Here is a 25,073-nt window from a genome sequence, read left to right as displayed (position 1 = left end):
TGCTACATGCAAGTGGGTATTAATGGGCCTTGTCATTATGGTTTTACTAAATTTTTGGTTTTACGAAAATCATGACATTTTTAAATGGGCTGGCACCGCTGGCTGTAAGACTTTGGTTGTCAGCTTAGCCTCAATACTCAATGGTTGCAGTTTTGATGATGGGCAAAATAGTCAATATCTTATAAGACACTGTTGGTTTTTGAAGTTCAATATCATCGTCTGTAAATTAATTTTCCGTTATCAAAGATCGACAGCAAAAGAGGGAGATTTTTCTTTTTTTTTGAATTTCTAATGGAAACAAACAAATTGAGAGTGGCTAAACCAGTCATAAATTATCCACAAGATCTTATAATCCTTTCTTAAGAGTGAATATCTAAGGGCACTGCTTGCCCTCTCTGCCCCTCTTCGATGAGGGCAGGAGGGGCAGCCGTCCCTGCAGCCCCTCCAGAGTAGGCGCCCCTGGTTTTAAGGTAATTCTGGGAGGCGCGGATCCGAGTTGGATTCACCATATGGATTAACGGATCAGAGCGTTCATGCGACCCTCCTTTGTTCATTGTCTATGTGGACGATAACAGTTAAAACAGTTATAAAATATCCTTTTCAACTTTATGCACATCATTCTTCAATAGTTTTAGATAATGATTGGGCTCACGAGAGAGGTACTGGCCTCTGAAGAAAAATAAGCTATCTGCAAAGTTTAAATAGCATTAAGTTTGTTTAATATGATCAAAATCATTTGTTGGAAATTTTGGAATTTACTTCAAACACATACATTGGGAATAGAGATGCCTTGGAGAAGTATAGCCAATATTCAATCGATATGCTATAAGACATTGAAAGATGTGAAATTTCATACAAAAAAGGTACTTGCAATAATGATGCATCATTACTATTGAAAATTATGTTAAAATGCGTATGAAGCTGGAGAATTAGCTTAGTGTACTTTACTGGTATATTGGTCTTTCATGTAAAATTTTTAAAATAGCCGAGGGTCGATCTATGAATTTTGCTTTTGCAGCTAACCCATTTAAAAAAAATAAAAAATATCGAACGCACCCATAAAAATGAGTTTGATTTGTAACGGTCTTTGATGTAAAGTTACGAAGTAGATACCAAAACACGGTTCTCACAGGCAAAAATATGTACTAACTTTGAGAGTCATTACAATTAGTGGTTGGTAAAATATGTCTTATAAAAGTCTTGTTAAATCACTTATCACATAAACGATTACTGTCAAATACCCAAGCTTTTTGCATCACCCAATAAAGCTTTCATTTCATGGCTTGGGCTCACTACTGACCAAAATTGTGATCAAAATTGGGATAAATTTTCATCCTTTACTCATTGCATATACTGATTTTTCTAGCAAAACAATAAAAAAACTTCAAAACAACAGACGGAATACATTTGGCTTTTATGCTCTAAGAGTACCCACGAAGTTTGGTACGAAAAGCAAGCTGCCACGATCTTAGGAATACGACAGTCATAACAACGATGACACATAGGCTGAAATTTTGTATTCTGTTGGTTCATGAAAAGTAATATCACAGGAAAAAATGCTACTATAAACAATACACAATCGGATATTTTTATACCTATTTGCCGTCAACATTAAAGCAACAAAAAACACAATTTCGACGCTTAGTAATTAACTATTATCAGCTTTGAGTGTATTGCTCCTAATTCTTACAGAAATTTCTCATATATGATCATAAATGCTAAAGTCTTTTACAACTTACTTTCTGATATATTTGTGGTATACACGTTAAACATTCGGCTCATAAAAACCTTTAAGATTCTTATTCTAGTGAGATCTTCACTACAAATAACAAAGGACATGGTTTATATACAAAAAATCTACAATACAAACTACTGACCTTTGCTGAATAAGATTTGCTACAGACATATTATATGACAATACTCTGAGCAATGACTTAGGACCCAGATATAAAGTTACAATGCTAAAAAATGCATTGTCGATAGAAAACCATGCCAATTTCTAAACTAATTTCACAATTTCTAAATTTCACCAAAAATACGGTTTATCGAGTATGCTTTCTCCTCGTTTTCTCGATAAAGGAAAATAAGGAATTGCCGATTTCATGAAATGTAGGCCGCTTCTCGGGTCTGTGGATAGAAGAAAAGACTCAATAAAAACATGAGAAAAAACCAGAACACAATCGCTACCTATCTCATCCGGAAAGAGGGAAGAAATTGCTTAATTATTAGACTCCAGTAGTGACTTTTTATAGGCACGCGGTACTGATTGGACAACTTTACAGGTCACGTGCTTTCGTTTTTCTGATTGTCCATTTCGAAACTGGGTATGTATTTTTCATGATGTTCTTTTGGACTTTTATTCTGACATTTAATACTCTGAGGAGTGTCAGACGAAAAAGCTTTTAGTATGTTGTAAAATGTTTGCTTTTTTCAAGGCCTTTTAAAAAACTAGATAGAAAACTTAGAACAGTCAAAAAACGGAAAGGAATGCAATGTATCGAATTGATCGGAGCGACAGAAGATGAACAATTGGATAAAAATAATTGAAAGAAAATTGACAAAATTAATTCAGCAATGCACTTACTGCCATTCCCAACACCTTTTCATTATATTGTGAATTTCTTTGGGACAGTTTAGCGGACACTCTAGTCGATACCCACGCTCAAGATCTTCTACAAGTTGCTGTCCTTTTTTGCCCTGCAAAACAATAAGTTGGCATGGAAACTATTTTCACTCACAAGAATTCATTGCTGTAAAATATTCATCTAAAAAGTAGCCGTAAATCAGAAAGACAGGCAGCAATCTTTTCACTATTTCATTGTTCGGTAGGACAAGGTCAAGAAGAAATGGCGGTCATACAATTTAAGAGTGTCTGGAAGGCAGGCAAAACAAATTTAAGTGCAACACCCAATCTTGTTACATCATTTTAAGAAAGTTTCCAGAGCTTGTAGTATTGTTAGGAGAAAAGATGGAAATTTCCCAGCATTTTTGGTATCAATTTATATTCATTACAACCAAAGGTCCTTTACTGAAAAAAACATGAATATATCAAATGTGTAACCTCAAAACGCGTCATACCGAATACGGTTTTGCTCCATAGTTTAGTGCCTCCCACATTGTAACACCATAGCTCCACACATCACTTTTACTGGTAAACTTGAAGTAGAAGATGCACTCAGGGGCGTACCACTTCAAAGGCCATTTGCCAGCACGCTCTGCCTGCAAGGTGAAATTGCTCAACTTTAAAGCATCAACTGAGGCCGTCAAAAAACCATTTTTAATTAATAAAACAACTAGGTATAATCTATAGATATAATTTATAATTTATCAATTAGGGCTGCTACGCCAATTATCAGCTTTCTGACAGATAATCTACCGCCTCTCGTTTAAAATTTTGTTAGAAATAAGCATATATATCTCGTTTCCTTTTTCTGTTTCCCGCAAAAAAATTACAGTGCAATAAAGAATCGGGCTTTATTGTTTGTAAGACAGTTGAACTTCCGAGAAATGAGAGATGTTTATTTGCAGATAATTTCGAAACAAAAGATATACAAACGAAAAATGCCGCTTTCAAGGCGAAATTTTCGATTGATCAAGAAAAGATTATCTAGTCTGCAGTTCTTGTTTTGAGCCTAAATGCTGTTCATAGCTAAGGGAGAGCTCGTAACATGTTCTCTAGCCTGAATCATAGCACGTTGAAACTGGATGGATAGAATGGCGAAATATCAGGTCAAAAACGTCCGGGAAATCAGTGATTATGCAAAGGTAGGAACAGCACTGTAAACAGTTTGTCTCTATTTGACTATTGTCAGTGTTTCAGGGCAGAGAATCATAAGAATGTCCACCCATGACTTAAGATCCAGTAACTTTAATGTTTTACTATAAGACCACACGGAACGATAACAGCAATATCTGTCTAACTTTATACTTCGTCATCATATAAATAATACCGATACGGCACAGAATATGACAGTGCAAGACCGAAAGCGACGAATTGGAATAAATATTAGATGACAGACTGAGCCAAGACTAAAAACAATCGAAAATTGTTAGCTATGAACAGGATCTATGAGAGACGGATCACTAGACGAAGGGAAACATTCTAGAGCAAACTTACTCTGTAATACTCGTTTCCAGCCCCCATCGCTCTGCTCATCCCAAAATCACTTATTTTTACAAAATTTTCAGAAACAACTAAAACATTTCTTGCAGCTAAATCACGATGAACAAAATGCTGTGATTCCAGATACTGCATTCCCTAAAAACGAAATATGACGACATTTGAAAATAAAAAACTGTAAAGTAAAACTAAAATAAAACGAAAAGATCACAGAACGAAGTATATTTAAATATTTTTTCAGGAAATTGAATACAAAAATATGTTTTAAAATTCAAATTATTTTTAACGTAGTTATGTATATATTTAACAAAAGTTCAATCGTACATCAGCTTAAGATCAGCGATAATGTAATCGCTAAAGGTCGAATAAAATCAGTATGTGCATAAAATATATGTGCCATCTGTCCCCTGACATTACGTTTATCGACATGTGACATAGTTATGATAGTGGTGACATGTCTACTATCATCTGCAAAGAGATAAACAGTACAACATTGCGATTAAAGGGGCCCACCTCGTCAACTTGTAGCATCAAAATGAGAATATTCAAAAATGCCATGTTTCTAAAAGAGACGGATTTTCAACTGCATATGAACAAACACAAAAACATTGAAGTCGACATAAAGCAAATCTCGATACAACTTCATTGCATTATTCATAAGTATACCTACATTAATTGCTTGCAATGCCAAAAAGAAGCAACAAAGTATAACAATATTCTTGTGTCCGGACCATCAACGTAAAGCAATGATAATTCATGCTAGTTCAATCCTATTGAGTGGATATCTACTGCAGGAAATACAGGTACTGCCAAACAAAACAGAAAACAAACAAACTGCCAAACAAACGAGTAGCAAACTCTACTTGCAGAAATCAAAAGCTACTTACTTGTGCTTTTTTAAATACTTGTTAAGTGGTCCTTCGGGAGCTAGCTCCATAACAAGCATCATTTCAGTCCCCTGTGTTACACCTGAAAGAATAGGTTTGAGATTGAGGCCATTTTCATTACTTAAGGGTAAGTGGGGTCAACAACTACTGTTGCATAATCAATCTTTAAAGAAGATTGTTTATATTTCATCACCAATCAACCAGGAAAGTTACAACATATGTCGTTGGTTTTACGCTGCAAGTAACTAAGGACTCGAATTTCCAGATCACAGTAGCCGTTTTAAGCTTGATAACTCTTAGCATTACCATGAAACCTTTGCAAACAGAATATATAAATAATTTTATAGGTTACAGACACAATCATGGAAAAAACTCGATACACACTGAAAACATGATGACACAATTGAAATAAAGTTTCCATAGCTTCATCCCTTCTGTGACATCACAAAAGCATAACTTAAACGCCGTGTGCGAGGTACCACGTTTCAAACATTTATAATAAATGAAATAATTTTCTTTACATTATCATAATAGTAAATTACATCTTAAATGATATCTTACAAGCAATGTTATCAATGCAGTGGGTGGATAACAATCTTGACGCGTTAGATGAAATTACATTTGAGCTATGTAAGCACAATGCACATACCTTTATTTATATAGATTTCAAAAATGATATTGAAAAACAATACATAAAGTAAACATACCAATCATTCTAACAATGTTTGGATGATCCAGCTTTGCCATGATCTCTGCCTCGTGTATGATTTCAGACTAAAACACAAGAGTCATGAATGAATGATTCAAATTATATATCTAAAATATTTCTGAAAATCAAGCTTTATAAAACCTCTCTGGTTATCTCTTCATAAACTATCTAAAGACACAGAAGACCTTACAATATCGATATCAAGATATATTGCAATGCAACATGTTTTAGAGGTCACTATTAACATAACGTGATTTGTTTACTAATCATGGAAGAGAAGATAATTGCATGGTTGTCTAAAAGCCTTGATCAGCAAGCCATTGTAATACAATTACAACAACTATCTAAATGCAACTGGTGTGTTATTCTTCTTTTGAAGTATAAAGAAAATTGTCTACTATGAAACTGACGATGTTGTCTACTGTCGATGTTGCTTAAAGAATCTTGGATTCTATGATAGCCCTGATGTTCTGAAATAAATCAAGTCACAAACCTGTTGATTTGGAATATTTTCTTCTTTCAAGGTCTTAACAGCCACAGCAATCGACTTTCCGTTTGGAATCATATAGATACCTTTCATGACAGACCCAAAGTTTCCATGGCCTAAAACCACCATCATTATCTCTTTTATCGTAATTGCGAATTTTACTGCCAAAATCAACAACAAAAGGAATGCAATTTTGCTCGTTCTTCGAACATGATAAAGAGACCTGACCTGCACAACTGCAACGAAATTGTTGGCCAAGAAGGGTCGGAATCTGGTTATCAATCAAATATGATAAAAAAAGTCCAAACATGTGCTGCAGTGAATAAAATTTATGATTGACACATCTGAACAACAAGTGTTCCTAATACACTTCGCTTTCGTTTGATACATTCTTAGCTGCACCAGCGAAAGATTTCTAATTAAAAATCACACTGAAATGCTGTATTGAAAGGCTTTAAAAATCATATTACAATAAGCTACAATAAAAAATAATATAGAACTTTAATAAATGGCGGTCCTCTATAGTATCTGAAACTCACGACTCCCTCCAATTTTTAACAACAACAACGACAACTCATGAACATACCCAACTCTTCTTGTATTTTTAGCCTCTTGATTTCAACAACAAGTTTTCGAGGTTCCTTCGACCCAAGGAAAGGATTTTCGTAGCCTTCCGTCCCTTTTACCTTTATGCTATCATAGATGCCCTCATATTTCCAGGCATTGCTACCATCCACCATGTCGTGGCCGTGAACTCCAACTGAAAATTAATCCGATTAATCAATTCGGATTGCACGGAGTATGGATTACAAATGATTGTTTGAAACCAGGATCATCAAGGCAAGACAGCTTAGCATTGATAAATTTGAATATACTAAAACATTGTACAGGCAAAACCCTGTCCAATCAGCAAGAAGGAGCGTGATTTTTAAAAAGAACAACAACAAAGTTATTTCTTAGCAGGAAGATTTCATAAGCCTCTAGTTTAGAAATGTTGATAGAAGTGAACTCTGGACATACTTGGCGGCCGGTTTGGGCTCGAAGGTACAGGAGGAGGTGTTTCCGCCGTTAAATGGCTTTGACCACCACCTGTAAGAAATCATTGATTATCAACAGAAAAAGCTAGGAAAAAGATTCAAAAAGATTGCTGGTAGCTACTGGGCCATTTTCTCAGAATCCGAAAAGAAAGAGCCCAGAATGCTTTATTCGCCTTTATTCTCATTTATTCTCAGGTTCTAAAAATTTAGCTAAGGCCACCTCTACATAGGCTAGGCACATTCGAAAAAGTGCAGTTTTATCCAAATAAAAACGAATCCTTGGCTAGGTAGCCACGCGGGAGTTTTTCATTTTAAAATCATTGCGCTTTGTGAAGATTTAACCCTGAAAGGCATTTTCAAATGTTTACATATTCAGTCACAGATTCACTATCGTAAAAACCCCCACGGGCATATTTGTAAACACAGATGTTTGAATGGTGGCTTAATCGAGGGGGTCTTGTTCAAGGGGGTTTTTCTTTACCGTACAATAAACTCACATGAGACTGCCAAGTATATTCAAGAGAAGAAATGCGAATATCACTTGCAAAATCATTTGTTACGCAAGAAACTTCTCGTGTCAATTCCATCATCACCAGAACAATCTGCATCAATAAGCTATTCGTACGGTGCAGCTAGATCGACCTCTTTTCGAGTAGAAATAAATGATCTTCAAGGGGGTGGGGGGCTTATTCGCTAAAAAAGATTCGGAGGTAGGGGCGCAATTAGGGAGAAGGAGTGTATTAGTTGGTCAGGGTTTAATCCATGGGTACTTACTTATTCGATGATGGGGGCCTAATCCAGGAGACATATTTGAGGGTGGGGGCTTAATCGAGGATTTCCGTTATCGTTGTTATATTTACGAATAACAAAAATTGAAGAAAACGACTCCCTTTCGATTTGAAAACCTATTCGTATGTGAAAAGATCAGGCGACAACTTTAAACAATATCCATATAAACAAAAAAACGAATTTGAAACCAGTAATTGCAAGAAATGAAACCCGTCCCATGCATTTCTTGTTAAACCTTCAACTTACAGCGACCCTACTTGCAAAAGTCTCAATGAACAGAAATGAAATTACTGAAAGACTTCAACTTGCGATGACAAATGAATTTAAATGTAAGCTGCACGCACCTGGTACAGCAACAGCTGCAGACTTCGGTCTTCTTGGCTTTTGAAATTGCTTATAGGTTGCCTTTGACTTTGTAACTCTCCGCCTAAGCTCTTTTTGAATGTCCGGATCAAGTAAAATATTTTGCTTCTCCGGTAAGATAGGGGTTACCTGATACCTACTGATGTCACACGGCACCGTCAATTTACATAGCAGTCCATCACTTTTTTGTGTATAATAGTCCACAATTTGCATCAAATTAAGGAATTTTCTCCCAGCCTTTATGGAAAGTTTGCCTTCAGCATCAACTGAGAACAGGTAATGATATGCCTTTCCATCGTGTAATACACCTAAAACATACTCGCTCTTACCACCACCTCGTTCACGAAACAAAAAGCAACCATTTGGATTTCCTTTTGTTTCTAAACGTCTATCAGCCTCTTCCCTGGGGATAATTCCATGATACCACTGTTGCTTCTTGTGAAGTATATTTCCAACAAAATCTTCAACTTCAACTTTGAATTTCAAAACAGCCTCTTCACTCTATAGAAGTTAGATATTGATGCCAGTTAGGGATGATTGAAATAAAAAAGGAAAAAATTAAGAAAAGGAGAAAAGAAGAAGGTAAAAAACCCTAAAAATATCAATAAGTTTCTAAAAAGTTGATATATGTGCATATAAAAATGCCTTGAGAAGTAGCTAGACACAAAAAACAAAATATTTTACTTGGTTGTCTAAGTGTTATTCTTAGCCTTTACTGCCTGCCTAGCCGCTTTTTATTTTAACATTAGCTGCTTTTTATTTTAACGCAGAATATGTGGAACAAGCTCATTTGATTCATCTTTCGATGTTCAAAAGATTATAGAGAAGATTTTAAGGGCCTCTCCAGCCAAAACTTGACCCTATCTATCATATGCTTGTCATTGAACTGAACTGGCTGATTTTGAATCTGAATCAATTTTTTATATCATCCTATATACTTTTTAAGTTACAACCTTATTATATTTCCAATAATGAAGAAAACAGTTTAGCTTAGTGATGCCGTAACAAAAATTTTATCTTGCAAGGTACTTTGCACAACCTCACCTCTACATGTGGGGCCAAAATTTGTATGTGGGCCATTGGTAAGATGGACACATCAAGTGATTATAGTTCTGATCCACTCAGGCAAGCTCTAGTTCTTCAGTATTGTTATATGAAAGCCTCTTTCTTTAAAATTACCAAAGTTCTAGCCAAAATATATCAAGAAAATGCCACAAAACTTAGGCTACGGTCAACTCACAACAAATGGCTACAGAGGCTACAATGTATTATATTGAAGTTGGCAAGCTTAGTCTTAAGGCTAAGATGCAGTGCTTGAGGACTTTTGGCCTCAAAATTATTTTTGAGCAAGCACAAAATGTAAGGGGGCAGAAGCTGAGCATTGCAATTAAAAAGCCCATTTTTCAATTTTTTCTCAAGAAGGAACAAATTTTCAGCTTGATAAAGTTATGCATGGGGTTGCCCTGTGTTGCTAGTGGAGTGATTGCTGTGACCGTACCTTCTTGAAAAGCTTGGTGAAATTTCAAAGTAAAATTTTAAGTACTAAGATGTCTCTTCTTCTGACAGCCCCTGTAAGGAAGATTCAATTGCACTGTTGCTTTGAAAACTGCAAGAAGTTACAGAACAAATTTGTGCCTCTAAGTAACATAGCAACCACTTAAATCTACTAACAATTTGTTCTGTCTTAAAAATTGCAATAAAACTTTTGAAGAGCAAGTAACTGCTTACTGCTTAGCTTGTTTAATTGAATGACCAGAAGAAATTGCTCCTGCCCTGACCTAGGCCAGATAATGAATGTTTTGAATTAAGAGTGGGGAAATTCTGTATGTTTAACTGATGAGGACAATCATACTTACATCAATACTTGCAGCCTCCCAAAGGGCAGCTCTTGAAGCTTCTTCCAAATCATCATGTGTTATATTTCGATAAACTTTTGCCTTTACACCCACTGGCTTTTCACATGGGATAGTCAGCCTGGTAAGAAGCCCATCTAGATTCACTTCATGATGATGGATAAGCTCAACAGGTCCAGGAAACCTCAGCCCATCCGCGATTCCTACAGTTCCATCCCTATTCTTCAAGATTTGGTAATGAACAACATTTCCATTATAACAAACTGACAGAACATATGAACCAAGCTGAGTACTGCTTTCCCGCAATAAATATTTTCCATTCTGTGTTGAATGTTCATTTAAAAGTTTTTCTGCCTGTTCTCTAGATATTCTTCCATGGAACCAAGACTGGGCATTTGGATCTGACATATTGGCCTAAAAAACTGAAAAAGGGATATCAATTAGGATGGTGTAGAATATTTGCATACGAACACACCCTTGGGCTATAAAAAGGATAACAAGGCATGCATGAGGGACTTGTGGTCTGTCAAAACATGGAGCTGTTGGTCTTCTAAACAATAACCAAAGTGTTTGATTGCTAGGTAGATGGCTAAGAGTGCTGTATTTGGTTTCGGCTGTTTGCAAATGGTATTTGGTTTCAGCTGTCAAAGGTTCTTTTGTAATCTTTGGAGAAAGAAGATCTGTTGAAGGTTGAAGAACTTGTGTACAGTGAGGCATAAAGCGATAATAAAAATTGACAAGCCCAAGGAATTCTCGCAGTTTTTTTATTGATGTTGGTGTTGCAATGCCGAGAATCGCTTGAACTTTTATTGGAAGAGGTGAGATACCCTCAGCTGAAATATGATGTCCAAGAAATTCTAAAGATTTTTGACCAAAATTGCATTTTGCGGGGTTGATCACTATGCCATATTCGGAAAGGCGCTGGAACAAAGGCGCAAATGTTCTAAGTGTTCTTCTATATGGAGTGTTTTATGGCAGTTTCCTGGGATGATGGGCATGTGATATCCAGAAATTGTTGGAGTAAAGTGTAGTATGGACCATTAGCTGCTGGAATGGCATTAACTGGACATGGTGAAGGTTTTTTGGACTGAATACCATGAATGGATAGGTTTGTTCGGGCATCAAGAAGCTTACGCTGAAAAGCATCAGCTTGCAGTTCATTCGAAGACAGAAAATCGGCATCAAGTATGGGGAAGGGTACGTCTGCAATGGTGAAAATCCAGCGGTATGTTTGTCGCAGTCCAGTGTCTAGAGTGAGAGACTTTTCACCATATGTTGCAATGGAGGTTTCGTTGACAGCTTGCAAACAGAAATGAGCACAGCGAAGTATTCAACACAATTTGGTGGGAGGAAGCTCACTTCTGCGCCGGTATCAACCAGAAAACGTGTACCCCTAATACAATCAGTGATATAAAGAGGCAACTTTGCAATGTCAAACCAGCTGGACTTGTCGCCGCTAGTTGCTGGTCGGGCTGTTTCCTGGAGCGGAAATTGATGGTTCAAATGGACAAGGTTGTTTGCATTTACATGCTCTGTTGCCATAGCAGTGTGAAACTGTGTAAGAGCTACGACGGCTAAATGAGGGACAACTTCTGGAATGACTGCGCGCAGGAGTCTGCAATTACAACGGGATGTTTTTACGTGTTATAAGGCTTCAGTATGGGGGTCAATTTCGGAATTTTACCCCAAAGTGTCAGAGATTCAAAAGACTTTCAGAAACATGTATGATAGGTTATTTTATGATGTTTTGTGAAGTTTCCTCAAATTCTGTTCACATTTGAGAAAGTTATTTAAGTACAATCACATATTTTTACCTGTTAATAAGGTTTCAGTATGGGGGTCAATTTCGGAATATTACTCCAAAGTGTCAGAGATTCAAAAGACCTCCAGAAAATTCTATTCGCATTTGAAAAAGTTATTCGAGTAGAAATATGGGAGTTTAAGGTAGTTTTTCCAGTCGAATGTGTGCTTCGAGTGCTGTGTCGATTTTGATTTGTTTCTCTAAAAATTTTGCGGGAAATTGAAAATATTGCAGGTGGGTATGGCTTAATAATATACCTAATATATGTTTTGTTTTGAGTTTTTTTTCTGATATTGAGTTTGTTCTCTAGAAAAAGAGTTTTTGCTTCGAATGTTCATCAAGTTTCTCGAATGTCTACTTTTAGGCCTAAGTGTGTTCACTGTCACAACCAATATGTTTTCTGAAAATGGAGAGACTTTCCTAGGATTCTTTAGCAACTTAAACAAAGTTCAATAGTGTGGCTTTATTTTTTTGCAATTGGCTATTGCATTACAAATCTACTTTTGCTACACCAAACCAAAACCCTCCGAATGTGCAAACGAGAACGCGAAATTGTAAATCGCGTACCATTTTATTTATTGCCAAATTCCTAAGCTCTGATTGCCCTCTTAATTCCCAGTTCAGTTTAGTGCCAGAAATATTGGTTCCCTATCAAAACAAAGCCCTTTCAGTTGGCTGTTTATTCAGATAAAGTTAGTCTCGTATGCAGTTAGTTTAGAAGAAGCTTACCAAACTGCCTTCTGGTTTACAGAATAAAAGATTTACATACCTAAATCGAGTTCAAACACCAGAAACAGCAAAAGGAGTGCAGTCTTCCAAAGGTATGTATTGAAATAAATTCAGATAATTCCAGCTAAATAAACCTGCATTTCGTCTGTCCACATCCTATCTGGCAGTCCTATTCCTTGTTTCTTCAATTTCAGGACTTTCGTGTGTCATCGAATCCAAGGCGGATGCCAGCTTTTGTTTTCCGCATCGCTTTCTGCAGTGGAAGCGCATGCGTAGAAGCATTTCCTGAGAACATCACCATGGCAAATATCCGCATTGGTAGACGGAAATTATCATAATCATAAAATTATTCAGAAGCTTCTCCAGACTTTTATGACTATCATAGGTGTTAGGGAGGGACTATGAAGTGGACAGGACGATTTTTCTACCCTAGAAGGCAAAAGGACGATTTTTCCAAATTTACAATTTTCGTACCCTAGAGGGCAAAAGAAAAGCCACATTACCTCACACATGCTCACCCCCGTTTTTCCTCCCTGCATTGCCCCTTCCCTGCGTTGTTTCCTCCTGTAAGAAAGATGGGTATTGGGTGACAGTCAAGATAATATTTAGAAGTTGAATCATCAAGGCTGGTTGCGGAAAAAATGGCTTTATTTCTAAGAAGGAAAGACAAGTTCAAGGTGATGGCAGATTTGACTTATTTATTTGACTTGTGGTTAGAAAACACAAGAAGTGAAACATGCATTTCTTTGTTGGATTAAGATTTGCAAAGGAGTTATTCGGAGAATTTGTAGTTTGTAGTTTCGACGCTTGTAGATTCGCAAGACCGCTGCAGAACATTTCTCAATCTTTTTCATATGATCGTCGAGGCACATCCTAGTCGTCGTACCAAACAAAAACGGAATTCTTCATTGTATGTGATGAAAAAGAGCGCAAGAAACTTCGAGGCTTCAGGACGCTCTTATAGAGGCTTCAAGTAAGAATGGTCAGCCTCGAATTTAAAAGTGCAGTTTTGTCACGACGAAGCTCTGGAAGTGTTTTATAGAACCACTAGCCTTGCATTCTGCATTGTCGACGATTCAGAGTAGCAGTATAGGCTAGGTGGTTATTACAAAAAGAACAAAAATCTTCTGCTTTCTAAGGATTTTGTATTAAACACTATTGAGTTACTTTTCCTCTAACCAAGTTGCTAAATTTTAATATTTTGTTGCTGCTAGTGAAATTCTTACAGAAAAAGGATGCAGAGACACCTTTGAGAGAGCAACGTAAATTATTTATTTCTTAAAGCCAGCAATATTTTATATCTGGGCTGATGGCAATACACTAGCTTATTGTCCAAAAGTATCCCTGGTCAGGTGTTTTTTTTGGCAAAGAAACCGGAGTTGCGTTATCACGGTTAAAAGACAATGGAATGATTGCAAGCTTGAAAAATTCCATGCTTTATAGCTCAGAAAAAACCAGACAAATATTAGTGGAGAAAAGATACACATTAATGGAAAAATAATCAAATCCAAACAGAAAGATTTGGAAGAGCCTACCAAACGAGCAGAAATAAGCAGAATTTTCAGAATCTTTAAGAATCAAACAAAAATGGGATAAAGCAGACAGTTAAATTGCAAATGTATGCCTTTCAGTGTAACTTAACGTTCTGATTTAGTTTCTATCAGTGTAGTTATTCTTGCAAAAGTTCATTTACTTTGTTTAAGCAGATTCGATTTTAATCAGATAGTTTTGTATATATGTACATGTTTATTTGTGTATATATTGTTAGCTAACATGTAAGATCGAAGAGAAAGTATTAAGCGTTGATCAGCATTCAGTCTAAGTATGGATGTTTAAGGTATGAAGCAACAAAGATTGATTTACAAATATTTATATATATATAATTATCTACTTTTACTTTAAAGCTCTCTTTTACTAGCTATCTTTCTACTTCTTCTATAGCCTCTATGCAATTCAGTCCTTAACAATTCAATCTATTGAAGACAACTAGGGACTTTTTGAATATGTATCCAAGAAATATTGATCATTCAGCTGGCTAATTCTTCTCTCCATTGCATCATTCTTTTCCTCATACTTCTCAATCTGCAATAAGCAGTGGTTTAGGTTTTCTTCTAACATTTCTTTATTGCTTTCCAGTTCCTCAATATCCACTTCAAGTCTCAACAAAACACCGTTCTTCCCATTCAGCTCATGGCTGACGTAATCCATCTTGGCACTTGCTTCCATCATTCGCATTCGTTCTTGTTCGTTTTCTTTTGATAGCTCAAAGGCTTTTGAAGTCAGTTCCTGCACTCTCTTTTGAGTTTTGAGCAAATTCAAATGCAATTCATTTGACTTCAAAACTGCGTTACGACAAGCCTCCTTTGTGTCCTCTATAATACTCAGAGATTTCTCAATGCGAACGATCAGCCCATCTCTGTGTTCCATCAACTCTTTAAACTCTACTGAATTGAATATCTGTTTTCTGTAAATTAATTTTGATATCAGTTTAGCTAATTGAATCGTGAAACACGGTGCATGCACAAAGCTAGTTGATCAATGTCTCTAAGGCATTTTAACAGGTACAATAATACAAGGACCTCTGAGAAGGGAAATAAAGAACAGGCACTGTGTAGTACCAAGGTAACTTAATATAAAATGGGCGCATTGCCTTTTAAAGGCATTGAGTCATGATAAAATGGATTGGGTATACCCAAAGTGCTAAAATCCGCTGAGTCACGATTTTCATGACTGCGATGCTATTGGTTGACCTCAAACTGGTCACATGAACTCACCTCGTACTGATTAACAAAACAGTTTCCATCAATAGCAAGTTGTCAACAACGGATGCCAATATCACGTGAAACAGCAACGATCACGCCGAAACCAAGTGACCCCCTATAGACAAAGCCTATTTACCATGACTCAATGCCTTTAACTACATATTTTGAAACCTAACTACCAGGTTTACTTGGATGGGAGTGGCTAAAGGCTCCATATTGTTATTTCCAACAGGAATGACTTCGAAACAAAGTCGTCCAAACATTTGTTGAAACACGGGAAACAACTTAATTGGAAAGACAATCGTGAATCGTCGGTGGGTGTTAAAGGAAGTAGGGCTGCATAACAAAATGTTTTATTGTAAATGTTGCCATTGAAATTATTAAATCTAAAAAAAGGAAAGTAATGAAAAAATATGATTTGTATCTCAAATAAAATGCAAAGAGAATTATTAAATGAAGGCTCCAACTGAGGTCTACAAATGAACCATTACCTGTTTACTTCTGACTGCCGTTCGATTTTCGCTTTCTTGTTGACAATATCATTTTCAACGAATGTCTCACACTCCTTGATGTTTTTCAATCTCTCTTCTTTATCAAGAAACTCGTTTTCCAGCCGGCCTTTCTCCTCCATCCATTCCTTCATTTCTGCGCCATATTTCTCCGCAGCCCGCTCCCAGCAATCCCCAGTACTGACATTTCTAGCATCCTTCAATTGATCAACCTCTTTGTTTTTCTTTTCGATCAAACGCTCAAACTCCTTTATTTTTGCTTTTAAGAAAACTCTTCCAAATGATATTTTCGTCCCATGATGCTCTCTGTTTAGAATTCTTCGTAATTCTTTATATACATTATGTCTATTAATTTCATTGATAACATATTCACTAATCTCCCATTTACGTTTCTCTAGGTTAACAAGATCCTTTATAAGTTCATCAGAAAGCTTCGCAAGCTTTTTTACATCTGTCTTTTTATCATGGTCCTGAAAAATTCCACCAACTTCATCTACCGCGAAATCAATTTGTTCCGCGTCCTCCAGTTGGAGGCTGAGGCACTCTTTTAAAAGAGCCTCCTTTTCTACAAGCTCCTGATCTAAAGCTGTTGCCTCAGAATCTTTACGTAGAAGCAGCTCCTTGTGCTCTTTCTGCACCTTGTTGGTCTCCTCTGCTAGATCTTTATGGTCGTTATCCAGATCAAGTAAGATTTTCAAGGTCGATGTATTTGTGGTTTTCAATTTGGGTGCTTTTTCATCACTATCTGGCTCCTTTCTTTTTGGCTTTGAGGAACAAATCTTGCCTCCGTTTCCACTGGTGGCGGCTTTTGAACGTGATTTTGCTTTGGGTGGCGGCATCTTAAGTCTAGGTTCATCAGAAAAAATAGCATAAAAAAGATTAGGAATGAGGTGTTCGAATATCTTGTTTTTAGAATAAAGGATTCGAAAAAATGTCTGGAGCTTGAAGTCAGAAGATTGTTGTTGTGGTATTGTGGTATATTACAAGAACTTTCATTTAGCTCTGCGGTAACATTAGACGTAGAAAGCCTTGCAACAATATATTTCCCCTGTCTATATGCAACAATATTATTCTATTGACACAGACTATTTTATTATGGTGAAAGTCACTGAACATCGAACAGGATACTAGGAACAGCAGTCAAAATAAAGTGCAATCCAATTTCTTCAAGATGGTCTTGTATACATACAAGACCATCATCCTGTACAATGTGGATACAGTAACACTCATTGTGATCTGGTACGGCATGATGAAAGTGTAAATTTTTCCAGAACATGTTTACGTTAAATTAATTTCCTCTAAGTAAAACTTTTAGTGGAAGATCAAAATGTTTTGCAGTGTATCTGAATTAGCTAAATGTATTGAACGTTGAACGTCTTCTGGAAAGCTGCAAACGATCTTTGTGCAAAGACAGTCAACATAATAGGCTTGTGTAAAACGCTAGACTAATATAAACCAGAACTAATAATATCAATTCTTAAGTGATCTCTAGATGGCAAGACGATTAAGAACATGGATATCTCTCTGCATGTTAAAAAACAACAGTACTCATAATATCACCTTGAAAAATATTGAGGCAGATTTTACTGCGAGAAGCAGATCAATCATTATCCTTCCTATTTTCAAAAATTGATTAAATGCTAGAACGGAAAAAATTGCAAATGTAGGCTCTGCAAAATATACATTTTAAAATTGTGTATCTGACAGGAGAGGCCTTAACTTGTAATTATCTTGTATATGTGACAATTTCAAATTAACATTACAACTTTAATTGGATTTTATTTTAAATAAAGTGTAAATAGTAGGCCAGCTGTAAATAACTTCTGTAGTTGTTTTTCTAGTCTGCTGTATATGAATAAATTGCCGAAGATGAGCAGACAGGACGCTCTTACATTGATTGCTAGGTTCACGTCAAAAATGCAATCCATCTGGCTTAGTTTGTCATATTGTTCTGATTCATATCAAAATCTATTTACAGGATATTTGTGCTTAAATAACATGCAATACACAATTTATATTTACACAGAAAAAGGTAGAAAATGAAATATTTTACTCTAAATTCAAGGTTTTCTAGATTTAACGTATTCTAGAGTTTACTTTCTATACCCAACCAATGGATATAAACGCTTGTCCAATAAGTTTTATTGAATATTTGAAAAGACAACCTAATTAATACTAATTTTATAAACAACTCAAGGTAATGCGGCAAAATTATTCTCATTCAAATATGTCAAGGTACATTGTAACCAATTTCATAACAAAAGCTGCCAAAGGACGGTAGCACAGTATCAAATTGAAAATGCAAAACAAATCTCAACAGAACCATTAAGGGTCTAGAGTCTTCCCCTTAGTAAAAACTTCCAAGCACATGAATGTTAAACGGTTAAAAATATTATCTTTTTCATTGTTTTGTACATTTTAGGGCTCAAAACATTAATGTTTATAAATAATTCAAATATGTAAATACAAAAACGCAATTTGTTTGACTATTAGGTTTCAAAAGCAAAAGCTTTGAGTAGAAATGTTGACTCATGGTTGCGAAAATTAAAAACTTATCTGCTGGTTTAGGTCTTGGCCGATTATGTATGAACCAAGAAAATTACGTTATGGTGATAATCACGGTAAAAAGTCGATGTGTTTCGGTGCTCACAGACGTATTCCAACTACTAACATAATTAGCTAGTATGGTTATACATGGACTGCTGTATTGATTGTTGATTGAGTAATCAACAATGGTGATCGGTGACAGTGATTAGAATGATTGTACAGATTGCTTAGATCGGTGGTTTAATACCCACAGCGACACCTGCCCCACTCTTACCAACCGGCATCTTTGATTCGATCACTTCCCAGGAATCTCTTTTTTGATTGTATATTTCGATACTCGGCAGAAAATGTTCACCGTCATAGCCGCCGAGTGCGTAAAGCTGATTGTCGATCAGCGCTACGCTCAATGCGCTACGGTGACAATTCATAGGAGAAATAATTGTCCATTTGTCTTCCTCTGGGTCGTAGCATTCTGCGCTGTTAAGTTGAGTTATCCCGTTATATCCACCAACAGCATAAAGTTTCCTGCAGGGAGGAATGGGTAAATGATGAGCTGTAGCGCTTAGCGGAGAAGTCGCCAGAAACAGCCTTCGTTATGGCGAAATAACTTTGATGTCAAAAGTACAACTATGGCAAAGAAGTGGCAGAGCATCTTAGTTGCATCTTTAAAAGCTTCTATTTTCCAACTTTCATCACAGTATGAGGCGTTTGGTGATAATGAGAAAGGGACAAGGTTTACATTCATACAAAAATGGCTGGAAAAACGGAGACAAAATATCTCCATTTTTAATTTCTGTCCTGAAGTTTGGTTTTGTGTTAGAAATACATGTTAAGATTCCCTTGATTTCTAGGAATATGGAATTGGCAATTGATAAACATGATTTTTGGAGATGCGTTTTAAAATTGCACTTTTTACACACTTAAGGATACACAAAATTGGCTCACGAAACAGAAGTTCTCTTTGAAGAAATAAGGTTTACAAAGCCATGAAAGAAAATTTAAATATCTGACTTTGAGAAAAGCTGAATATAAACTGAGATGTCCACAACAATCATTCCGATCGTAAGAGAGGGAATTAGTATGGTGGGTTCAAGCAAAGCAAGTTGTTACGACCATACCCGTGGAATGCTGCAGCCGCGGCTCCACTTCTAGGTGTATTCATGGAAGCAACTAGGAACCACTTGTTTGTATCAGGACAATAACACTCAGTGCTGCGAAGGCGGTTTTCGCCATCAAATCCACCAATGGCGTACAAAAGACGATTTAACACCGCAACCGCAACACCTATCGATTGAATAAGATAAAGGGAGGTTAGAATCCTCATGAGGCTTGAAATTAATAGATGATTAACATGTTTCTATCATGGGAAACACAGAAATCGAGTCCAGCCGGTGTGTTAAAGTTTTAGTTGATACTGTACTAACTGAGACACACCTACCAGCAACTGAGACACACCCACTTAAATGTAAATAGCTACTTGCAAGATGATGCTGTCGGAGCCGGATTCAATGCATTATTGTAAAGGTCTTCGAATACCGTTAGATCTTTGAGGAGACCAAGGCGTGTTTGCGTGGACAGTTTATGTAAAAAATGGTAGATAAATCCTATGGAAGACGTTTCTGATGTTTTATTCCTTAAAATGCGTAAGTAAATAAATACAAGCGATCTAAGCACGATAATACGCAAATTTCACAAAGTAACTAGCAAAGGATACTTTTTTAGAGATTTGCTTTTCAGAGATGAGACTTAAAAGCCAATTCCAAGGTATCAACATATAAATTAAGGCTGGAGGAAGGGACTTGGGTACATAGGGTTTCATCAGGAATTATTGGCGATGAAAGTTTTACCTATTCGTTTCGTAGTCATGGGTGCAACTTGAGTCCATCGGTCTTCTTCAACGTCATAAGTTTCTGCTGAGTTCAAATGCATCATGCCATCACTGCCTCCAACAGCATACACAACGCCATCCACAACACCGACTCCTAGCCTGTTTCGAGGAACAGTTAAGGATGCGACCTGCAACCATTCGTCGTAAAACGGGTCGTATCTCTCCACTGAATCCGAATCCATGTTGCCATTTGAAGAGTTATTGCGTCCTCCAACCAAATACAACTGACCACCTTGTAAAGAGGGAAGTGTTACCAAGGTAACTGACAGTGACAGGCTAAGTTAATTTTTGTCTTCAATTTACTTTGAGGGATAAGCTAAAAAATTTTGGATGAAATTCCTAGCGACCATCCTAGATTATATCAAGGTATTTGGCTTGAATATAACATTGATTACAATATTGTTGTAGCTAAAAACCTTCCTAGCTAAAAACCTTCATTGCCAGCCAACAGGAAAACACATTAAATGTCTTGCTATTTGGGGGTGGAACCAAGAAAAATATCTAAGAGAAAACTAGTCTTAAAATGCCCCTATTTGTTGGATGTTTACATATTTGATATGTCATAAGACAGTGAAAACATAATGGTAAATTTTACTCACATTGAAACCAACTTATGCCTGAAATTACACATGCAACCATGCTAAGGATGCAATAAACAGTCACAACAATTCTCAGCAAGGATGCCTGCAACAAGGGGGCATCTGAGGTATTGGCATTTTTGCCCCTTGCTCTTCTTGAGAGCAGACTCTCCTTGTTCACAGATTCCATATTCTAGCTCTAGTGAAGTTTAGTCTAATAACCTAATGTGCATCTATGGATTGAAATCCAGATTGCCATAACTCACCCACAAAAGCAGCACCAGCTCCACTTTTTGGGTTCGGAAGCTCCTTCAGTGTGTGCCATTCACCAGTCTCAGGATTGAAACTGTCTAATGCACTTAAAGAATGCTTCAGGTAGCCTCCAGCTGAGTAAATAACAGTTGCTCCCAGTGGCACTCGCCTTTTTTGTGTTATTTCAACCTTGCTGGTTAGGTCCTAAAGACAAGATATAGGTGAGAAATGTTACCCAAAAACGGTCTAATGTCATGCTGACCTATTTGGAGGAACTTGAAATACAGTGTCATTTACAAACACTAATTTTGTTTAACTTAAGAAATGACAATTAAGACAACAGTTGTAAATAATTGACTTTCTAGTTTAGCAACTCTTAGAAAGCCATTGGGAACTTGGGCAAGACATCAAGTATCAACAATGTAATCAAACTTTTATTTTGGCATGCTCAGGTGTTCATTGTTTTTTTTATTTTTCTACATTGCTGTAAGCAGTTTTTAAAGTCTGTTGAACAGTTTTGCTACCATGGCCTTAAAATTATTTCTATGTAATTCACCAATGGAAGCAAAATAAATATTTAACATGCTTTCCAAATTAAATCACTAGAAATTAGTTGTTAGCATAGAAAATAGCATGAAAGATAATAAAATACTTTTTCCAATACCTTGAGAACATCTTCAACTGCAGTTCTACAGCCATTTTCAAATGTTATAAAAGGATTGCTGTCCAACTGACATTGTAAGAATGACTTTGGTAGTAGGTATAATCTAATAACTTCTAAAATTCTGTTCAAAAATTTTCCTCTCTGAATTGGGCTTTGCTGGATCCACTCCATACCAGCCAAGAAAACCTGTAAAAATTAAACTTGCTACATGATATCAGGCAGCTTAATCAAAATGAAAATCATTGCTAAACCGTATGGCTGTGAGTTGCAACTTTCAAGTTTCATGCTTGCTAAACTTGTCTCCTGCATGTTTTTACCATACTCTCTCCCTTTTAACTCAAAAATGTAAGTCTAACTCAGGTTTCTTAAAATCGGCGACTGATGATGAGCTTGCATCTGCACAGTCTCTTGAGCTATGTATACTAAAAAGCTTCTTCTACCAATCAAATGGCTTGCAAATAGAGTTACTCCCCATGATCTCTTGTATGTAAGAAATGATATTGGTGCACCTAAGATCTTACAGCCTTCCTATTTCTAACACACATGGACTGGTTAAAGACGAGACAACTTTTTACACCTAGAAATCACCTGGGAGAAATCACTTTTTTGGTCACTTGAACTTGGTATAAAATGGTCTTGCCTTATTGGAGATCTTAGGAAAAAGTGCCAAACTTTCCAGTCTGGCATAAAAACTACCTGACAGCTGCTAGTTTGGTATGCATTGCAATTTCAGATTCTGTAAAATCAGAGGTGGCACCAGAAATCTTCCGACAGAGGGGCTGGAGCTTCCGACAGGGTGGCTAAAATGACTAAAATAAGCAGCTTTTGAATGTTATTTTGTCAAATTTGCTCCTACAATAACCCAAAATTTCTTCCAATGGGAGGGCTGGATGCTTCTGACGGAGGAGCTGTAGCCCCCCTTAGCCCTTCCCTTGGTCCCACCACTGTGTAAAATACATCAATTTCTCCCAAGATCTGCAGCATGCAAACAGAAGCTCTATTGTTTTAGGGGCTATAATGATTTTTTTCATAAAAATCTCAGGCATGCAAGTGCCCTATTAATTCAGACTGGATACCTTGTTGAGGGCAGGCCATAACTTGGCACTTGGCAAGTCAGAATTTTTGTTTGCTTGTTTTGTTTTGTCTCCATTTAAGGAGCATGGCCAATTATGACAAGATGTTGGGCATTCAAACACCCTGCACCTAATTTACATCATAAAATACCAGATGCGCCATCACTATCAACCTTCCCAGAATAAAGTTTAGTAGATCTAGTTTTAAGATGCACCCTCAGCCTCTGGTCTAGATTTCATGGCAGTTTTCAACAAGATCTCTGGAGTGCGAAAGCTATTACCCAGGAGTGCAAGAGTTGCCTCATGATAAGTATGCATCAAATTTACCAGTGATTCTTGAGCTTGTGTATGTTTTTCTTTTGGTGCTCATCCACCCTATATCAATTTTTCCCCTCATGGGAAAATTCAATGATTGAAAGTTGAAACTTAGCTTACCTACAACCACATTAGGCACTGTTATTAAAATCATAAGGTTTAGCAAGAGAAGGAATGATTTTAGATTGTTTTTAAAAAAAGAATTGATAATCCTAATTGATGACTTCAAGCTTTATGTTACCAAGAAGGGGACAGGGGGCACATTGCTTAAGAACCTTGAGGTCTAGGGGACCTAAAAATGGCCTAAAATGGTAAATCATCTTAAGAATTGCAAGAAAATGACTGCAAGAATTATTTTAAAATTTATTTCAGCACATCTTTCAGTTTTACCTTGGCAGTCTCTCACTGGACCACTCTCTTGAGGGTCACTCAATTTAGGATGACACTTTTTTCCATCTCTTTTGCAAACAAATTTTAGAAAGCATTATGCAAAGTTAAAGAAACCTGTAAACTTAAGCCACATCCAAGCCATGCTCTTTTTTCGGCTGTGCAACAGTGTATGCCACATTTCTAATTTTGATTTCATGTCATTTAATCGGTAGCCCTTCAGCAGTGGTGATTTTTGAAGGAGCCAACTATTAAAAACTTTCATTACAGCATATAGGCCTAGAGGGGCCTTCACTATATAAATGAAATAAACTTATTACAATAACATTAAACTTTAATCAAACCATAATATTAAAAACGTAATTACAAACTAAGAATTTCTATTAAAAAAAAATAATCTCTAAAATAATGAACACCATATTTACCTCATTTTCTGAACGGACACAAAGTTCACTATGTGACAAATACCAGCAAACTCTCTCGAGAGGCAAGGATAAAAACTCCTCATGCTTAATAACTTTCGCAAAATAATTATCGCAGTAATTTCTCGCATTTGCTTTTAGGTCAAGACAGCCATGTAGTTCGGCAAAAGCGTAAATTCCTAGACAATTGGTGGCATCCAGTTGTGCCTTCAAAAACTCGCAACATGCTTTTTGGACTCTGGTCATTTGTAAAATTGTTGCAACTGGAAGCAAAGTTTGGACATTATGAGATGATACGTTTAAATTAGCAGTATAAGCAAAGTCAATCAATGTTTCGACTGCAGTCGCATCCATTCCTTTCAAAGTTATTTTGGTCTGCTTGCTCTCAACCAGGTCACTGGTGAACATTGCATAAAAATACGGAATACTGGATACAAGAACTAGTTTGTGAGCGAAAATCTCACGGTCATCAATGGAAAGCACTATGTCACACATCATCTTGTCTTTTCGAAGATTATTCATAGTTCTAAACGCTCCTTTCATGTGCTCGTCCGTCAAATCGAATTCCATTTCGGCAACAACTGGCGACGGCGCCATCTTGGCTGTGTTATGAAAAACAACATCCACAACAATAGAGAGCTCCTGTGCATCTGCGTTATAACCGCGTTAGCCACAAGCATCTTACAGTGAAACAGTAAACATATTTCAAACACAATTTTACCAGTTTCGATGGTTATTTAGTATAAAATACAGTTGTTTTTGGCATTGGAAAATAACTCATCTCCGGTTGAAAATTTCGGTACAGTTTATTGCAAAAAAAATTAACAGATACAGTTCTACATCTTTGTCTTGTTCTCTCAAATTCATCTTTACAAAAGTGATTAAATGTTAACAAGAATTT

At 36.6% G+C, this 25,073-nt stretch overlaps 3 protein-coding genes across 4 annotated transcripts; all 3 read right to left on the bottom strand.

The window, feature by feature from the left end:
* Positions 1-869: 869 nt before the first annotated feature.
* Positions 870-13,398, bottom strand: LOC135694556 (tyrosine-protein kinase SYK). 2 transcript variants are annotated; one of them, XM_065213354.1, is made up of 13 exons: positions 13,279-13,398; positions 10,249-10,667; positions 8,374-8,893; positions 7,224-7,292; positions 6,790-6,963; positions 6,210-6,319; positions 5,715-5,781; positions 5,008-5,089; positions 4,634-4,682; positions 4,118-4,258; positions 3,079-3,219; positions 2,585-2,697; positions 870-2,127 (listed from the first exon to the last, which is right to left on the bottom strand). In XM_065213354.1, the coding sequence occupies exons 2-13, from the start codon at positions 10,651-10,653 to the stop codon at positions 2,043-2,045; spliced, it is 1,956 nt and encodes a 651-aa protein (XP_065069426.1). In that variant the 5' UTR covers positions 10,654-10,667; positions 13,279-13,398; the 3' UTR covers positions 870-2,042. The 2 variants fall into 2 exon arrangements, with proteins under 2 accessions (XP_065069426.1, XP_065069425.1); XM_065213353.2 differs by lacking the exon at positions 13,279-13,398 and adding an exon at positions 12,816-13,121.
* A 149-nt stretch (positions 13,399-13,547) lies between these two features.
* On the bottom strand, positions 13,548-17,768 carry LOC135694559 (uncharacterized). The gene is made up of 2 exons (XM_065213358.2): positions 16,029-17,768; positions 13,548-15,239 (listed from the first exon to the last, which is right to left on the bottom strand). The coding sequence occupies exons 1-2, from the start codon at positions 16,883-16,885 to the stop codon at positions 14,762-14,764; spliced, it is 1,335 nt and encodes a 444-aa protein (XP_065069430.1). The 5' UTR covers positions 16,886-17,768; the 3' UTR covers positions 13,548-14,761.
* Positions 17,769-18,488: 720 nt separating this feature from the next.
* On the bottom strand, positions 18,489-25,065 carry LOC148959817 (kelch-like ECH-associated protein 1). The gene is made up of 6 exons (XM_089109748.1): positions 24,176-25,065; positions 21,976-22,161; positions 21,326-21,515; positions 20,441-20,713; positions 19,712-19,877; positions 18,489-19,118 (listed from the first exon to the last, which is right to left on the bottom strand). Exons 1-6 carry the CDS (start codon positions 24,767-24,769, stop codon positions 18,821-18,823), a joined length of 1,707 nt encoding a protein of 568 aa, XP_088965874.1. The 5' UTR covers positions 24,770-25,065; the 3' UTR covers positions 18,489-18,820.
* Positions 25,066-25,073: the final 8 nt, after the last annotated feature.

This window comes from Rhopilema esculentum, chromosome 8, assembly GCF_057945365.1.
Source record: "Rhopilema esculentum isolate cy_ngs chromosome 8, ASM5794536v1, whole genome shotgun sequence".
NCBI lineage: Eukaryota > Metazoa > Cnidaria > Scyphozoa > Rhizostomeae > Rhizostomatidae > Rhopilema > Rhopilema esculentum.
The sequence above is the reverse complement of the archived record's forward strand: the minus strand, read 5'-3'. Positions and strand labels throughout refer to the sequence as shown.

What these genes read in the sequence shown, in the direction of transcription:
- LOC135694556 (XM_065213354.1), bottom strand. Translation starts at nt 10,653, where the DNA reads ATGTCAGATCCAAATGCCCAGTCTTGGTTCCATGGAAGAATATCTAGA. An exon ending in AAAAATACAAGAAGAGTTGG is followed by an intron (nt 6,320 to 6,789) that starts GTATGTTCATGA and finishes TGGTGGTTTTAG; the next exon opens with GCCATGGAAACTTTGGGTCT. An exon ending in AAACATTGTTAGAATGATTG is followed by an intron (nt 5,090 to 5,714) that starts GTATGTTTACTT and finishes CTATTCTTTCAG; the next exon opens with GTGTAACACAGGGGACTGAA.
- LOC148959817 (XM_089109748.1), bottom strand. Translation starts at nt 24,769, where the DNA reads ATGGCGCCGTCGCCAGTTGTTGCCGAAATGGAATTCGATTTGACGGAC. An exon ending in AGCTGGTGCTGCTTTTGTGG is followed by an intron (nt 20,714 to 21,325) that starts GTGAGTTATGGC and finishes CCTCTTTACAAG; the next exon opens with GTGGTCAGTTGTATTTGGTT. An exon ending in GCGGCTGCAGCATTCCACGG is followed by an intron (nt 19,119 to 19,711) that starts GTATGGTCGTAA and finishes TCCTCCCTGCAG; the next exon opens with GAAACTTTATGCTGTTGGTG.
- LOC135694559 (XM_065213358.2), bottom strand. Translation starts at nt 16,885, where the DNA reads ATGCCGCCACCCAAAGCAAAATCACGTTCAAAAGCCGCCACCAGTGGA. An exon ending in CGGCAGTCAGAAGTAAACAG is followed by an intron (nt 15,240 to 16,028) that starts GTAATGGTTCAT and finishes ATTAATTTACAG; the next exon opens with AAAACAGATATTCAATTCAG.